Below are 18,775 nucleotides of genomic sequence, written 5' to 3' on the forward strand. Positions count from 1 at the left end.
ATCAACTAATATGCTAGAGAGGGACATTTAGAGATTTGGAGCAGGGGTTTGGTGTAGGGAGACATACTCCACTGGAAAAGAGAAATCACCATATCTTTTGATGAACTCATTTGCTGGCATGATGGAGTGAAATCTAGCAGAATGTCAAGCCGATTTCCCCCACAGGACATTTCCTTAGTGTCAGGGTGGTATAGGATGATGGGGGACTGAGCCAAGAAAGCAGAGTGAAATTTCCTGCACAGTCATGGCACTAACAAACCAAATCCCGCTAGATAAAGGGGCCTGTGACAATCATTAGGTCTCCTCTTCAAGACATTTGCCAGTTTTTGAACCTATATAAAGCAGGAAGCTAAATACCTAATGCCTGAGGGAGAGAACTTTCCAAAGTGAGGAATTAGAGACCTACCAGACTCACAGTAAAAACCCAGAAGTGCCATCCCCAAGAAGGGGGCTGAGTCAGAAAAAGTGAAGTCATCTGCAATGTTTCAGTGTTTATGAGACAAATTTTCACTGAGAAAGTGTAACGGCAACAAATACATAGCTGGTCTCTCCTTACATTTGCCATACTCTGAAGCTGTGAGAACTGAGAGCCTAAAGAGCTGAATTCAAACATCTGAAAGACTGAAGTCAATAACTGACTGTATTTATTGAAGAATCAAAGACCTGTCAGGCTCACAGCAAAAATCCAGGGAGGCCACAAATTAGGAAAAATCATAGGTAGGATGAGACAACTAAAGCTCCAACCCAGTTCTGACCTAGTAAAATTCCTGAAATGACTGAAATGATCAGCCACTCTGATTAACAGAGAAAAGGGTAAATCTTCTCTGGTGCAAAGTAATAGCATCTTCAGTCTCTATGAATTTTTTATTCACCACGTCCAGCACACAATCAAAAATTATGAAATTCCTGAAGCAGGAAAAAGTGACTAAAACTTAAGACAAAAAAAAAAAAAAAAAAAAAAAACCAAGAAAAATTGATTTAGAGGGAATTCAGATTCTGGAGTTAGCACAGAACTTTAAAATGACTATATTGAGAGTAAAAGATGGGGATTAATAGATTAAAATATGGAGAATCTCAACAGAAAATTGGAATCAATTTTAAAAAATCAAATACAGATAAATGAAAAATAAGAAAACTGATCCCCAGCAGACCTTAGGGAATACTAGAAGAAATTTTTTTGGGCTGAAGTAAAATGGCCCAACATAGAACAGAGCTGGGCTCTCGGTCCCATATTGAACTCGAGTTGGAAGAGGCGAGTCCGGTCTCAAAACGGAGGTAAAACCGCCGCCCGGTCGCCCCCAGCCCGACTCCGGCCGCCGCCGCCGCCGGGGGGAGGAGGGCCATGATCCAAAGGAACCAGAACAGTTGAGAAAACTGTTTATTGGTGGTCTGAGCTTTGAAACTACAGACGATAGCTTAAGAGAACATTTTGAGAAATGGGGCACACTTACAGATTGTGTGGTGATGAGAGACCCCCAGACAAACCGTTCCAGGGGCTTTGGTTTTGTGACTTACTCTTGGGTTGAAGAGGTGGATGCAGCAATGTGTGCTCGACCACACAAGGTTGATGGGCGTGTAGTGGAACCAAAGAGAGCTGTTTCTAGAGAGGATTCTGTAAAGCCTGGTGCCCGTCTAACAGTGAAGAAAATTTTTGTTGGTGGTATTAAAGAAGATACAGAAGAATGTAATTCGAGAGACTACTTTGAAAAGTATGGCAAGATTGAAACCATAGGAGTTATGGAAGACAGGCAGAGTGGAAAAAAGAGAGGATTTGCTTTTGTAACTTTTGATGATCATGATACAGTTGATAAAATTGTTGTTCAGAAATACCACACTATTAATGGGCATAATTGTAAGTGAAAAAGGCCCTTTCTAAACAAGAAATGCAATCTGCTGGATCACAGAGAGGTCGTGGAGGTGGATCTGGCAACTTTATGGGTCGTGGAGGAAACTTTGGAGGTGGTGGAGGTAACTTTGGCCGTGGTGGAAACTTTGGTGGAAGAGGAGGCTATGGTGGTGGAGGTGGTGGCAGCAGAGGTAGTTATGGAGGAGGTGATGGTGGATAAAACGGATTTGGAGGCGACGGTGGTAACGATGGTGGTGGTCCTGGTTACAGTAGTAGAGGAGGCTATGGTGGTGGTGGACCAGGATATGGAAACCAAGATGGTGGATATGGTGGCGGTGGTGGAGGATATGATGCTTACAATGAAGGAGGAAATTTTGGAGGTAACTATGGTGGTGGTGGTGGGAGCTATAATGATTTTGGAAATTATAGTGGACAACAGCAATCAAATTATGGACCCATGAAGGGGGGCAGTTTTGGTGGAAGAAGCTCGGGAAGTCCCTATGGTGGTGGTTATGGATCTGGTGGTGGAAGTGGTGGATATGGTAGCAGAAGGTTCTCAAAACTCAGAAGAAAAGGGCTACAGTTCTTAGCAGGAGAGAGAGCGAGGAGTTGTCAGGAAAGCTGCAGGTTACTTTGAGACAGTCGTCCCAAATGCATTAGAGGAACTGTAAAAACCTGCCGCAGAAGGAACGATGATCCATAGTCAGAAAAGTTACTGCAGCTTAAACAGGAAACCCTTCTTGTTCAGGACTGTCCTAGCCACAGTTTGCAAAAAGTGCAGCTATTGATTCATGCAACGGAGGGTCAATTAGATGTACATTCCTGAGGTCTTTTATCTGTTGTAGCTTTGTCTTTTTCTTTTCATTACATCAGGTATATTGCCCTGTAAATTGTGGTAGTGGTACCAGGAATAAAAAATTAAGGAATTTTAAACTTTTCAATATTTGTGTAGTTCAGTTTTTCTACATTTTAGTACAGAAACTTTAACAAAATGCAGTTTTGAAGGTGTTTCCTTGTGAGTTAACAAGTAAAGAAGATCATTGTTCATTAATATTTTGTATGAATTTTGCTAAAGTTAACTGTAAAGAAACACCTGCTGACTTGCAGTTTAAGGGGATCTATTCTCCCCATTTCCAAACCATGAAATGAATGGGCTCTGACATGTGGAGAGAATAGATATTTGTATGTTTGCAATGTGTGTTTTAGATAATAGAATTGGGTATTTAAATTAGCATATTTGTGAATTTAATAGCTTTAAGATTTACTTCAAATGAAAAATCTCAGAATTCAAAAAAAAAAAAACAAAAGAACAGAGCTGGGAGCGCGATTGGCGCTGCCTGCGGGGGAGGAGCGCCGCCGCCGCCGCGAGCTGGGAGCTCGATTGGCGCTCCCTGCGGGGGAGGAGCGCCGCCGCCGCCGCCGCCGCGAGCTGGGAGCTCGACTGGCGCTCCCTGCGGGGGAGGAGCGCCGCCGTCGCCGCCGCGAGCCGGGAGCTCGATTGTCGCTGCCTGCGGGGGAGGAGCGCCGCCGCCGCGAGCTGGGAGCTCGCTTGGCACTGCCTGCGGGGGAGGAGCGCCGCCGCCGCCGCCGCCGCCGCGAGCTGGATTGGCGCTGCCTGCGGGGGAGGAGCGCCGCCGCGGCCGCCGCCGCGAGCTGGGAGCTCGTTTGGCGCTGCCTGCGGGGGAGGAGCGCCGCCGCCGCCGCCGCCGCGAGCTGGGAGCTCCATTGGCGCTGCCTGCGGGGGAGGAGCGCCGCCGCCGCCGCCGCCGCCGCCGCCGCCGCCGCCGCCGCCGCGAGCTGGGAGCTCGACTGGCGCTCCCTGCGGGGGAGGAGCGCCGCCGCCGCCGCCGCCGCGAGCTGGGAGCTCGATTGGCGCTGCCTGTGGGGGAGGAGCGCCGCCGCCGTCGCCGCCGCGAGCTGGGAGCTCGCTTGGCGCTGCCTGCGGGGGAGGAGCGCCGCCGCCGCGAGCTGGGAGCTCGCTTGGCACTGCCTGCGGGGGAGGAGCGCCGCCGCCGCCGCCGCCGCCGCCGCGAGCTGGATTGGCGCTGCCTGCGGGGGAGGAGCGCCGCCGCCGCCGCCGCCGCGAGCTGGGAGCTCGTTTGGCGCTGCCTGCGGGGGAGGAGCGCCGCCGCCGCCGCCGCGAACTGGGAGCTCGATTGGCGCTGCCCTGCGGGGGAGGAGCGCCGCCGCCGCCGCCGCCGCCGCCGCCGCCGCCACGAGCTGGGAGCTCGATTGGCGCTGCCTGCGGGGGAGGAGCGCCGCCGCCGCGAGCTGGGAGCTCGATTGGCGCTGCCTGCGTGGGAGGAGCGCCGCCGCCGTCGCCGCCGCGAGCTGGGAGCTCGGTTGGCGCTGCCTGCGGGGGAGGAGCGCCGCCGCCGCCGCCGCGAGCTGGATTGGCGCTGCTTGCGGGGGAGGAGCGCCGCCGCCGCCGCGGCCGCGAGCTGGGAGCTCGATTGGCGCTGCCTGCGGGGGAGGAGCGCCGCCGCCGTCGCCGCCGCGAGCTGGGAGCTCGATTGGCGCTGCCTGCGTGGGAGGAGCGCCGCCGCCGTCGCCGCCGCGAGCTGGGAGCTCGATTGGCGCTGCCTGCGTGGGAGGAGCGCCGCCGCCGCCGCCGCCCCCGCCGTCGCAGTCGTCGTGAGTGAAGAAGCGCCTCGGTGACGCCTGGTGAGGGCCCTCGCCGACGCCTGGGCTTACCTGCCGCCCGGCCAGCTCCGCTCGTTTCCCGTCCCCCGCGGCCCGGCGCGGGGCAGGCCTGCCAGGGCCATGGAGGACGAGGTGGTCCGCATTGCCAAGAAGATGGACAAGATGGTGCAGAAGAAAAACGCGGTGAGCGCGGCGGGCGGCGCGGGCCGGAGGGAGGCCGGGCGGCGGGCGGGGGCCAGTCGGCCTGAGGGGGCTCCCGGCCCGCGGTGAGCGCGGCGGGTGCTGCGAGACGGCGGCGAGGCCCGCGCTCTGGGGAGGGGTTCCTGGGGAGGGGGGAGCTTCGTGTCCCGCGGCCGCGTCCCGGGCAGGGGGTCTGGGGGGCGTCCTGTCCCGCAGCTGCGTCCCGGGCAGGGGTTCTGGGGGGCGTCCTGTCCCGCGGCCGCGTCCCGGGGAGGGGGTCCTGGGGGGGTCCCGGGGAGGGCGTCCGGTCCCGCGGCCACCGGCGCTGGGATCCGCCCTGGGCGCCCGAGGCCCCTCGTGATTAGCGCAGCCCGGTAAACTCTATGGAGGCATCCTCCTCATTATTTTAAACGTGACGGTGGTAAAGCCTCGCTGGTTTAGCTGAAGAGTGCAGAGAGCCCTCCCTGTTTGAAAGAATTGGTTCTCTTTCCCGGGCTCATTGGCCAGCAGCGAGAAAACAACATCAAACAGAGGTTTGTGATCAGTTTTAGACATGAAACTGTTCAAGCAAAACGTGAATTTCCTGGATCTTATTTTTGAGGAAGGCTGAACATTCCCTTGATTGTCTCAACTCCCCTGCATGTTTGCTTAGCAATTAAAAAAGGTGAACTACGCCAGTGTACTTGGCAAGTTGCTAAACTTTTTGGAAAAAGTGGATCTTGTTAGGCCGCGGAGTGCGGGGAGCTGTGTTTAAGGCATTGCCGCCGACGAGGCTGTGCTGCCGGCTGGATTTGGACACATGTCGTTGCTGGTCCTCTCAGTGGTTTACAGTTGCTACCGGTGGCGTTTTCTGTCACTGATAACGTGTGCACGTGAACGTGGTCTCTTGCGGTTTGTATGAGGTGCTCCAGTTTCTGCATTTCTTTCCACCTGTGTGGGCCACTCTCAGTCCCTTGCTTCCGAGTCGTCTGTATTTTCAGCTAAACTTCTGAAATTCTAAGTCCAACGAATGTGAAGGAGAGAAGGGCTGCTCTGATTTGCACAGCACTTTGGAGTTACAAAGCGTTTGTGCAGAATTCTTTGGGGACTCACGACAGCTGTGTTGCATTCATTTTACAGAATAAGAAACTGAGTCAGACCAAGCAGTTCACCTCCTTAAATGAAGTGTGCGTTGTGGATTAAGCCAGGACCCGAGTTTTCTGCTGGGCAGCATGCAGAAGTAGTGTTAAACACCGAATTCTTAAGACTTCAGACTTGGTGTGCGCCTCTTTTCCTTTAACAGGTGCATTGCCCGGCGTGTAATTTCATACCCTGTTCATCTGTCTTTGCAATTTTGGCTTTTTAAAGGATTTCCTGTTTGTTTTCTGTTGCAGACGTTGCCGGTGCCATTTATTGTTTCTGTTGATACAGGCCTTTCATTCCTCACTGCAAGTGATGAGTTCTGTATATTTGATTGGCTGAACGTTTCTGTTATTCTGTTTAAACTGGCAAGTTTTTTTTCTTTGCCTAGAGAACCCTAGACTCCCCTAGTAGAAGCTGGCTCCTAGGGAAAAAGGCCGTTTCTTGGGTAATTTTTTTCTCGAACTCAGGCTATAAAATGTGTACCTTTTAATCATCTAGTGCACTAGGTGTTTTTGTTTGTTTCCTTTCCTTGAAATAGACGTTTCCTAGAAATGAGGAATTCCTTAGTGAGCAAGTATGGAGAAGACCAGTTTGTATTTATCTGCAGTTCTCAAATTATAAACATATAATGCGTCAGCAGGAGAATGAGGATAAGCTCCACAGATGATCCTCAAGTCTCACTTTTCTTTTCAAATCTTATATTTCTAGTAGTACAGAACTTTACCAATATAAAAACTTGCCCCCCCCGCCCCCCAAAAAAAAGAACACAACTGCAGGAAAGAACAAAGAGCACTTAAAGTGTGTGTGTGTCTAATATATACATGTACATATACCCAGGTACATACACCTTTATATTTATATGTTATTTTGTAAATAAGTGACAATAATAATGTCTTGTGGAGATGTAGAACAGAAGTATACAACGAAAGCACAAACAGCAGGAGGGGCAAATGGAGTTAAACTGTTCAACCTCCATGGGATGGTTCCATGGAGGAGGCAGAGAGGGGGATGGGATCCTCGAAGAGCTGCTGAAGACCTTGCATTTTTTGCAGATCTCTTTAGAATGCTACTTGCATATTGTGCTCTCACTGAATGCACCTGGCTGAGCTATGGCACATTAGCACGGTAAACATTTGTCAGATTTGCCCTAGTCAGAAAATTTTCTATACCTGCCATCCTGCTTGGCACTTAAAAAAAAATTTTTTTTTTTTAAGCTCTCTATGATATAGGGATGATGGGTGAAGAAGGTAGGCTGCAGGGTAATATGTAGTATGTATGATCCCATTTTGATACAGTAAACAGAAAGTATTAAATGCATGCCTGTTTGTATGAGCAGTGAGTTTGCATGGTTATCTCAAGAGGGAGGGAATGGGACGGGTAGAGAAAGAGACTGACCACAGACTATTGTTTTACTTGTTACAAGAGGCATGTGTTGCCTTCATTTCTGATTAAACTTTTTGTGTACAGATTATTGTAGGTTTACATGCAGTTGTAAGAAATAATAGTGCGATAGCTCCTGTGTGTCCTTTACCCAGTTTTCCCCAATGGTAACATCTTACAGAATCATAGTATACTGTCACAACCTGGGTATTGCCATTGACACAGTCAAGATAGAGAACATTTCCATCCCACAGGATCTCTCCTGATGCCATTTTATAGCCACTGCTGCTCCCCCACTCCCCACCAAATCATAGTGATCTGATAGTGCAGTGGATAAAGTTGCAATTAAAGTTTTTGTGCAGATGATCAAGGGAAAATACCCCCTGGGGAAGATGGCCCATCTCCCACTCCCCCGGCCCTATCTGTCCCTGGCAACCTGTCATTTCAAGAATGTTATGTGGGACTTCCCTGGTGGCGCAGCGGTTAAGAATCTGCCTGCCATTGCAGGGGACATGGGTTTGATCCCTTGTCCGGGAAGATCCCACATGCCGCGGAGCAGCTAAGCCCATGCGCCACAACGACTGAGCCTGCGCTTTAGAGCCCGGGAGCCACAACTACTGAGCCCACGTGCCACAACTACTGAAGCCCGCGTGCCTAGAGCCCGTGCTCTGCAACAAGAGAAGCCACCGCAGCGAGAAGCCCGCACACTGCAACAAAGAGTAGCCCCCGCTCGCCGCAACTAGAGAAAGCCCACACGCAGCAACGAAGACCCAACGCAGCCAAAAATAAAATAAATTAACTAATTAATTAAAAAAAAAGAATGTTATGTGAATAAAATCATATAGTGTGTAACCTTTTTTTTTTTTTAAGTAAAAAAAATTTTTTTTTGGCTGCGCTGCCGGTTGTGCGATCTTAGTTCCCCGACCAAGGATTGAACCCAGCCCAGGTAGTGAAAGTGCTGAGTGCTAAACACTGGACCGCCAGGGAATTCCCAGTATGCAACCTTTTGGATTGGCCTTTTTCAATCAGTGTAATTCCCTGGAGAGTCATCCAAATTGCATGAATCAACAGTGCTCCTCTTTTTTAAAAAAAATATTTATTTATTTATTTATTTGGCTGTGCGGGTCTTTAGTTGCAGCATGCGGGATCTAGTTCTCTGACCAGGGATGGAACCTGGGCCCCCTGCATTGAGAGTGCAGTCTTAACCGCTGGAACACCAGAGAGGTCCCAGTGCCGCTTTCTTTTTAATTGCTGAGTAGTATTCCATGGTTTGGCTGTACTTCAGTTTGTTTAATCACTTGCCCATTGAAGAACATCTGAGTTTTTTTCCCATTTCCTGACTATTACTGATAGAGATGCTGTGGACATTTGTGTACCTTTTTTTGTGCGAACATGCGTTCTCTGGGATAAATGCCGTAGGGTATGTGTTGCTTTTTTTGTTTTTTTTCCGGCTACGCTGTGCCACATGTGGGATCTTGGTTCCCCAATCAGGGATCGAGCCCGTGCCCCCTGCATTGGGAGCTTGGAGTCTTAACCACTGGACTGCCAGGGAAATTCCTGTATTGCTCCCCCCGCCCCACTTGATTGATTGATTGGTTGATTGGCTGTATTGGGTCTTAGTTGCGGCACGCGGGACCTTCGTTAAGGCATGTGGGATCTTTATTGTCGTTGCGGCGCACGGGCTCTTCGTTGCAGCATGAGAGCTTCTCTCTAGTTGTGGCGTGCGGGTTTTCTCTCTCTAGTTGTGGCACGTGGGCTCTGTAGTTGTGGCGTGCAGGCTCCAGAGCGCGTGGGCTCTGTAGTTTGCTGCACGTGGGCTACCTCATTGAGGTGTGCGAGCTCAGTAGTTTGGTGCGAGGGCTTAGTTGCCCCGCGGCATGTGGGATCTTAGTTCCCCGACCGGGAATCGAACCCGCGTCCCCTGCATTGCAGGACGGATTCTTTACCACTGAACCACCAGGGAAGTCCCTGTATTGCTTTTTTAAATTCAAAAAAAAAAAAAAGGAAAAGCAATTAGAGGTGAAACAACTAATTATATGATGGCCTTTCAAAGTACATATTCAAACCCTACATTCTTGGTGTACATAAGTTATTTATGTTGATTTGTGGTGTTTAGCTCTAGCAACAAGGCAATAATAATAACGCTGTAGTTTTCCTTGTTTCTTTCAACTGATGATCTGTGTATTTATTACAAATATTAATTAACACTCACAAGCTACCAGGAGGCAAGTAATGGTTAGCGCTGGTGTGGTTAACTCCTTTATAGATAGGGAGGTTGAGGCATGGGTATTGTGGAATTTGCCATGTTGAGGCATGGGTATTGTGGAATTTGCCTAAGGTTATATAGCACTGTGTTCTGACTCAGATTCATTCAGATTTATTCCTTCCCTTTCTGTCTCCTGAATTAACGCTTTGTAATTTTGACCTAGGTGTGAGGACACGAAAAGGGTTTTTTTCTGTATCTGAGGTTTAGTGCTTGTTTTATAGAAGCAATATAGTATAGTGGTTAGAGTAGGCACTTTAGCATCTGAGTTTTGTTTTTTTCTTAAGTCTTTAATGAATTTGTTACAATATTGCTTCTGTTTTATGTTTTGCACATGCCGGAAAGGTAATAGGCCTTGGCCCCTGGGCCTGGGCTTCGTCTCTTGTGCTGTCTCCTGTCCCTGTTGCCCCCGCGCGCTGGCCCGTCCGCGCTGTGCCAGGGGGTATTGGTCGTCTCGCGGCTCAGTTCACAGTAGCTGAAAGGGACTGTGTGTGATGGTCTCATTTCTGCCCATCGTTTTCAAAGGGAGGCTCTGGCCATTGCTCCTCGGGTAAAATGCAGAGGGAGTGCTTTTTAAGATGGGACTGTCAGTGTTGGGGACACTCCTTAATTACCAAAACGGAATCCCCTTCAGTTCCTCCAGCTGTGTTGTTTTGGCACAGAAGATGTGAGTAATAGGAACTGGAGCTAAGTTGGAGTGAAAAAACGCACCGGTCCCGCCGAATTTTCCATCGAAACAGTTGATTTGTGTTGTCTGTAGGAATTCTAAAGGGCGTACCGTTGCTTCCTAACCGGAGTCATTTGAGAGATCTACCTCTGTACGTTCAAATGATTAATTTTGAGACTTTGCTCATGTGTGCAGTAAACCCTTTAATTCCCTAAGACCTTCCTTTCCTCCATCTCCTACCCCATTAAGCCCGCTTCAGTTCATCTCCTGAATTTCTTTGGAATCTGTCAGCTCTCCCTCAACACCCTAATACTGAACTTGCCTGTGTGTTGCGATTAGGTCCTAACTAGTGTCCATATATCTTGTTTCCTTCCAATCCATTCTTCACACAAAAAACCTTCAAGGCAAGTTGGAACATTGCTCATAAACATCGCTCACAAACATTGTTTTGAGAATAGAAAACACAGTGTTTGTTGGCCTTTAAGACTCTGCGTGGTCTAGAATCCTCTCTGCTTCTCTAGCCCCATCTTGTGCCACTTGTGCCCTCACTTTCTATGCTTCAGATACACTGAATTAACCTTAGTTCTCACTCATCTGACAGAAGTCAGTTCAGATATTATTTTTCACTGTGATCCCTAGCATTAAGCAAGTTGATTATCACGTTTTGTATGAGGACTAAAACTAAACTGGGAAGTGGAAGAATTGAGTTTAAACTGTTTCAGTCAACACGCATGTATTAATGATACCTACATATTGAACACCGGGCTAGGTTTCATGAGGGATACAGAAGTTCTGGCCATCTCTGGTTTTGGATATCCCTTATTTGTTGAGACCTTTGCGTTGTTTGGTTGCCTTTTGTCTGTTTTCAAGATGGGAAAACAGGAACGAGGGAAGTATAGGTTATTACTAGGTGGGGTTGAACAAGTGGAGCAGCAAACTGCAAGGCAGAAAGAAGAGGGACGTACTATAGAGGGATATGATTTCCATTCTCAAGGCGCCTGCATCCTGTGCAGGGAGACAGCCTAACATAAAATGTGCCTAACAACAAATATATTGACTTCTTACTAAAAATCTGCAGTTCATATAACCAAGGGGTTTATAACTTCTCCTTTAAAAGTGATATTCCTGGGACTTCCCTGGTGGTCCAGTGGTGAAGACTCTGCGCTTCCAATGCAGCAGGCGTGGGTTCAATTCCTGGTTGGGGAGCTAAGATCCCACATGCTGCGCAGCCAAAGAAATTTTTTTCAAAAGTTATACTCCTGTATTATTGAATTTAGTGGTTTAGATTTTGTTTTAATGTTAAGAAGATTTCAGTTTATTTACCAGGAACAAACAAAACATAATGTAAAAATAGTTTCCCAGAAACGATTTCCATCATTCTCTTCTTCCCTTTCTCCCGCAGACTGGTGTTTCATCTTTACAAGCTCTCTGTCTTTCCATAGGAAAGCTGTCTGGCTTGGAGGTTGCAATCCCAGGGAATTTTTCATCAGCGGGGAAGTCTCCATCACTACAGAGGGATCAAGGGAGAAGTCAGTCCCTGGTAAGTGAGATGCTCCCCCTAAACACCAACACAGCAGTCGTGTACCTTTTAAGGGGTTCAAGGGCAAGATGGGCTAGGCATTTCTACTAACTCTTCTTAAGGACCATGGACAGTGCCGTAAGCTACGAGGTAAGCGGTGACTGTTGTAATTCTTACTGGTGATCATTTCCTGTCACTGATTCTCGGCTTTCTTTGTATTTCATAGGACTGTTGTCAGTCCAATAGAAAATGAGTCTTATTTTTAAAAAACTGAAATGTTTTACAAAGCCTAGCATTCTCATATAGAGTCCTTTCAATTCTCCCCACTTTCCCAAGAGGCTATGAACGCTTCACACCATGAACTAGGAGAGGGGGTAGAGCCCTTTCTGATGAAATACATCAACAAAGACAGAGTCTTAGCCTGCTTGCTCTCTGGACAGGATCTCGGACTACAAGGTCTTCAATCCTGGTATAAATGAAGGAAGTGAGGACAGTTCAACTGGCACTCTCATAACAAGAGTTGTGAAACACCTTCCAAAGAGACTATAGCAGTAGATGAGGGAAGGGAGTGCTACAGTGTGGTAGTACAGGGGGAATGATCGGCTACAGCAGTGAAAAATGTGGTACCTATTGGTGTGCTCTCGGGGTTCTTGTACATGTAGCATAGATGACCTTTACAGTGGCCCTCTCACCTTCCCACCTGCATTAGGTGTTCTTTTTTTTTTAAATTTATGTTTATTTATTTATTTATTGTTTGAACTTATTTATTCTATGTGTTTATTTTTTTGGCTGCACTGGGTCTTCATTGCTGTGCACGGGCTTTCTCTAGTTGGCGGCTAGCGGGGGCTACTCTTGGTTGCGGTGTGCGGGCGTCTCATCGCGGTGGCGTCTATTGTTGCGGAGCATGCGCTCTAGGCGCGTGGGCTTCGGTAGTTGCGGCTCACGGGCTCTAGAATGCAGGCTCAGTAGTTGTGGCACATGGGCTTAGTTGCTCCACGGCATGTGGGATCTTCGCAGACCAGGGCTCGAACCCGTGTCCCCCGCATTGCATTGGCAGGTGGATTCTTAACCACTGCGCCACCAGGGAAGCCCTATTCTGTATACTTTTAAAATATTTTTTAAAATTTTACTTCTGAATCCACAGAGTTAAAAATCTTTTATTATTAAACCAAATAATATTTCTCTTTTAAAGGAGTCCTTTCTACCAAGTACCTGTATGTAAAGGTAAGACCGTGAACTGTGGGCTCTATGTAGACCGATCCATTTGATGTCAGAAGAGGTATAAAATACACTTTCACAGTTGGATTTCCTCTCCTGTGCTCTGCCACCAACATGAAAACAGCATACCCAGAGTAGCCTGGGTTTCAGTACAAGGCATGTGGAACAGACCCAAACCGTTTTTGCATCCTGATGCCAAACTCCAACTGACTCATAAGCCCATGAGTGAGGAAAGCAAATGTCTGTTGTTACGAAGCACTGAGATTTTCGAGGTTCTTATACAGTATCACGGTGGCAATAGGTAACTGACACATTAAAGGTGTTCTGTGTGATATTGATTAGACTATACATTTGGGGGGCATAATTTTATATCACAATAAAAATGTATAAGATATATAACCATCTCGGGTTTCCCTGATAGCGCAGTGGTTAAGAATCCGCCTGCCAATGCAGGGGACACGGGTGCCAGCCCTGGTCCGGGAAGATCCCCCATGCCGCGGAGCAACTAAGCCCATGTGCCACAACTACTGAGCCTGCGCTCTAGAGCCCGCGAGCCACAACTACTGAGCCCATGCACCGAAGCCCACGCGCCTAGAGCCCGTGCTCCACCACAAGAGAAGCCACCGCAATGAGAAGCCCGTGCACCGCAACGAAGAGTAGCCCCCGCTCGCCGCAACTAGAGAAAGGCTGCACGCAGCGATGAAGACCCAACACAGCCAAAAATAAAATAAATAAAAGTAAAAAAAAAAAAAAGAAAAGAAATATAACCATTTCAACATATAAATGTATTTATTCAAATTAAATTCAGTGCAATTTACATGTGGAACTAAGCAATTTTCTTTATACATTTAGGCATATTCCATTTATACCTACAGACAGATAAACTTTTTGCACAAGTAGGAAAACTTAAAATATATTTTGAATAGATTTGTACAAACTGTTGAATACTTTAAAATTAGTAATTGAAAGTTCCCACCCTCATTTGGAGGTAGAATGGGAACTTAACTTTCCAGTTACTGGTCTGAAAAAGAAAATAACTTGCTATAATTTTGAATGTTATATAGTATAAGCACTATAAAAATATCACTGTCATGATAGCATAGGAACACTCTAAATGTAGACCTTATGGTAGAAATTGCTAGCTGTTCACCAAAACTCATTTCTTCTTCATCCTGGAAAGCACAGCTAAACTATTCCTAGTCAGTGGAAAGTGATGTGGGCCACACCTAGGCCTAGCCCATAAAAGCCTCCCAACATGTGCTCCTCCATGCTTTTCGTCCCTTCCAGTTGACTATGATGATGAATCCAAGGTTCCATGTTTTAAAGAAAGCAGAGTCACAGTCAACCTGGGTCCCTGCTCAACGTTTCTTGAGCAAGAAATAGACTGGTATTGTGTTTGCTATCTGTTCACTGTATCATGCAAAACAATAGTAAAAGAAACAATGCCAAATAGTTATCTACCTCCCTAAAATTGAACCTCTATAGTTTTTATGTTTTCATGAACTACTTGCATTCTTATGACAAGTATTATGAGTTGAAAATACGTCAGCCACAAGTAGCATGAGTTTCACATAGGTTGTTAACTTCACTAGAAATTGAAGTAAAAACATAATAAATTATATTCTCTTCATAGCTATGTAAATAAAAGATGTTTTAATCATGTACAACCTAATGCTTAAAATTAAAATTAGGTTTTCTAACTAGAAAGACCCAATCAAGAAATTTCTTAGTTAATGACACACAAAAGTTGGTAATGTGACCTAAAATTCTCTTACCATCTGTGCCATGAAGAACAGTAATCTGTTGGACTGAAGATGATGAAGCAAACTTGACAGGAACTTTGCCCAACTTCTGTGTACTGAGGTCTGGAATATCATGTCCACGATCTTCAGCATTAACAAAAATCTCAGATGAAAACATGGTTTTTCCTGGACTCTCTGTTGTTATCTGAGTGACTGCATCAGATGATAATTTTCCAGAGAAGGGAGAAAACGGGGTCTTAATCTCCTTTGGTGATCTGAACAAAAAAGAGAAAGCACACAGCAGGTCATATCCTTGGCTTATCAAATACTGTAATTTCTTTCCAAATGTGGCTTCAATATTTTTTGGAGACACATCCAACTCAAATGGTTAAGTTATTTCTGCAGTACCCTGTGCTTTTTTACATACTTATTACAGGGTGATCATGCATGAGTTTACTTTTACTTATTTTAAAATCTACTTTTATTTTGGATTTAGAATGCTATTATATAAGGAAAGGGTACTTTTCAGTTGAAGTGGAAAGATATCCATTAAAAAATAATTACTGGAAGTCCACTATAAATTAGGGGACTATGCTAAACGCATAGAGTGTACAAAAATAAAAAAGAAACAGAGCCTTTCCTCAAAAAGTTTATATGTCAGTGGGGGAACCAGAGGTTTTTAAGGTTGTAATTATGTATATAGATTATAAAGAATCCATATTAAAACATAATGGAGTAAATAAATGAGTGTATAAATAAATAAATAATAGGAGGGAGGGAGAAGACAAATCTTGCCAACAGAAGAATTCCATATGTAGGTAACCTCCCCCCCGCCCCCCCCCGGCATCCATCTCCTCCCCAAGGAGGTGGAGGTGAAGCTTAATCTTCCCCTTAAGTCCAGTCCTGGGCTGGCCTTAATGATTGAATTCCAGAGACAGTATAAAATGGGAGAAAAAGTAACTTTACAGTGGAGAAACCAAGCAAACACCATGTTATGCAAGTGATGATGTTTCACATCACCAGTGATGTCACGGAGACACTACATACTCTCTGTTATGATGTGATGAGACGGTTACTTCGCTTCTGCGGTATTCTTTGTCAAAACCTATAACTCCAGTCGAATCATGAGAAAAACATCAGCCAAACCCAGACTGAGAACAATTCTACAAAATATCAGACAAATATTCCTCAAGACTGTCAAAATCATGAAAAACAAGGAAGGAATGAGGAACTGTCATAGACCAGAGAAGACTAAGGAGACATGACAACTAACTAAGTGGAATGTGATATACTGGATTGGGTCCTAGAACAGAAAAAGGTCATTAACAGGAAAACTGGTGAAATCCAAAAAAAGTCTTAAGTTTAGTTAATAGTAATGTATAAATGTTGGCTTTTTAATTTTGAAAAATATACTATGGTAGTATAAGATGTTAGCAATAGGAAAAACTGGGAGAGAGGTAAAGGGAACTCTGTTTGTATCTTTTCTGCAGATTTGAAATTATTTGAAAATGAAAAAGGTCATTTTTAAAAAATGGAGTAATACTGTATTGTATTATATCACAGAAGAAGAAGACCTTTTAAAAGGTCTTTTAAATCTCTACCCTCTATATACTATTCACTAATTAAAAGGACAATTATGAGAAAAGAAAATAGGCCCATCTCCCTTATGTATACAGAAGCAAAAATCATACACAAAATGTTAGACAATCAAATGTAGAGTGTGTGAGTGAGTGAATGTGTGTGTGTGTGTGTGTGTGTGTGTGTGTGTGTGTGTGAATTCCTACCAAGTTGTTTTACTCCAGAAATGCAAGGTGAGTTAACATTCAAATATCAATAAATGTCATGCACCACATCCATAAAATAAAGGAGAAAATGTATATGATCATATCAGTATAGTCAGATAAAGCATTTGATAAAATTCAATAATTATGTATGATTAAAAACTCATAGCAAAGGGAAACTACAAAAAACTTTAGAGCCACCATCCTATTTATAGTGAAATGTGGAGAACGTCCACTGTAAGATTAGGAACAAAATAAGAATGCCAACTCTTACCTTTTCTATTCAACCTATTAGTAAAAGTATTAAATGGCATTAGCAGTAAGGCAGGAAAAAGAAATCAGAAATATAAGGCTAAGAAAGGAAGAAATCATACTGTCACTTTCCATAGTTGATATAATTAAGGATACAGAAAATCCAAAACCATCTACAGATAACTTATTAGAATATCAGTTAGTTTTTAGAAGAGTTGCCAGATAAGAGACCAAACATTAAAAAATTCCACTAACATTTTTCTGTGTCTGAAAAGTTATAAAATTAAAAACTAAAAAATATGCCATCTACATTATCATCAAAACATCATATACCTAATAATAAGTGTAATAAAAAATGTAAGAACCCTATTAGAATAGAAAACTATTGATATATCATAGAGAGAAATTAAAGGTGATCTAAATAGGATTTCTGCTTTGAGGCAGGATGTATAGGCATACCTCACTTTATTGCACTTCACTTTATTGTACCTTGCAGATAATGCTTTTTTTTTTTTTTTTTTTTTTTTTTTTTTTTTTACAAATTGAAGGTTTGTGGCAACCCTGTGTCAAGCAGCTCTACTGGTGGTGCCATTTTTCCAACAGCATTTGCTCACTTCGTGTCTCTATGTCATGTTTTGGTAAGTCTCACAATATTTCAAACTTTTTCACTATTATACTTGTTACATGATCTGTGATCAGTGATCTTTGATGTTACTATTGCAAAAAGATTACAGCTTGCTGAAGGCTCAGATGATGGGTAGCATTCTTAAAGTCTACTTTCAAATTAAGATATGTACTTTTTTTAGACATAATGCTATTGCACACTTAATAGACTACAGTATAGCATAAACATAACTTGTACATGCACTGGGAAACCAAACAACTCGTGTGACTTGCTTTCTTATGATATTCTCCTTATTGTGGTGTCTGGGACCAAAGCCATATCTCCATAATAATATGCCTGCACTAGGTAGGCACAGGCCATCACTCCTGCTGCAACGAGCAAACAAACTTGAATAAAAGATCATCGAGCTAAGGAAGCAATCAAGAAACAATATCAACTAATATGCTAGAGAGGGACATTTAGAGATTTGGAGCAGGGGTTTGGTGTAGGGAGACATACTCCACTGGAAAAGAGAAATCACCATATCTTTTGATGAACTCATTTGCTGGCATGATGGAGTGAAATCTAGCAGAATGTCAAGCCGATTTCCCCCACAGGACATTTCCTTAGTGTCAGGGTGGTATAGGATGATGGGGGACTGAGCCAAGAAAGCAGAGTGAAATTTCCTGCACAGTCATGGCACTAACAAACCAAATCCCGCTAGATAAAGGGGCCTGTGACAATCATTAGGTCTCCTCTTCAAGACATTTGCCAGTTTTTGAACCTATATAAAGCAGGAAGCTAAATACCTAATGCCTGAGGGAGAGAACTTTCCAAAGTGAGGAATTAGAGACCTACCAGACTCACAGTAAAAACCCAGAAGTGCCATCCCCAAGAAGGGGGCTGAGTCAGAAAAAGTGAAGTCATCTGCAATGTTTCAGTGTTTATGAGACAAATTTTCACTGAGAAAGTGTAACGGCAACAAATACATAGCTGGTCTCTCCTTACATTTGCCATACTCTGAAGCTGTGAGAACTGAGAGCCTAAAGAGCTGAATTCAAACATCTGAAAGACTGAAGTCAATAACTGACTGTATTTATTGAAGAATCAAAGACCTGTCAGGCTCACAGCAAAAATCCAGGGAGGCCACAAATTAGGAAAAATCATAGGTAGGATGAGACAACTAAAGCTCCAACCCAGTTCTGACCTAGTAAAATTCCTGAAATGACTGAAATGATCAGCCACTCTGATTAACAGAGAAAAGGGTAAATCTTCTCTGGTGCAAAGTAATAGCATCTTCAGTCTCTATGAATTTTTTATTCACCACGTCCAGCACACAATCAAAAATTATGAAATTCCTGAAGCAGGAAAAAGTGACTAAAACTTAAGACAAAAAAAAAAACAAAAAAAAAAAACCAAGAAAAATTGATTTAGAGGGAATTCAGATTCTGGAGTTAGCACAGAACTTTAAAATGACTATATTGAGAGTAAAAGATGGGGATTAATAGATTAAAATATGGAGAATCTCAACAGAAAATTGGAATCAATTTTAAAAAAT

At 44.8% G+C, this 18,775-nt stretch overlaps 1 protein-coding gene across 1 annotated transcript in view; it reads left to right on the forward strand.

Moving 5' to 3' along the window:
• Positions 1-1,236: 1,236 nt before the first annotated feature.
• The window catches only part of LOC309621579 (uncharacterized protein), a gene marked incomplete at both ends in the record, with an annotated part of 72,469 nt that continues 54,930 nt past the window's right edge, over positions 1,237-18,775 (forward strand). The window contains 3 exon segments of the mRNA XM_082409003.1: positions 1,237-1,851; positions 1,857-2,063; positions 2,067-2,457. Coding sequence (XP_082265129.1) covers positions 1,237-1,851; positions 1,857-2,063; positions 2,067-2,457 — 1,213 coding nt within the window.

The sequence above is a fragment of the Balaenoptera borealis genome, assembly GCF_965194805.1.
Source record: "Balaenoptera borealis genome assembly, contig: HAP1_SCAFFOLD_1307, whole genome shotgun sequence".
In the NCBI taxonomy this organism is placed as follows: domain Eukaryota; kingdom Metazoa; phylum Chordata; class Mammalia; order Artiodactyla; family Balaenopteridae; genus Balaenoptera; species Balaenoptera borealis.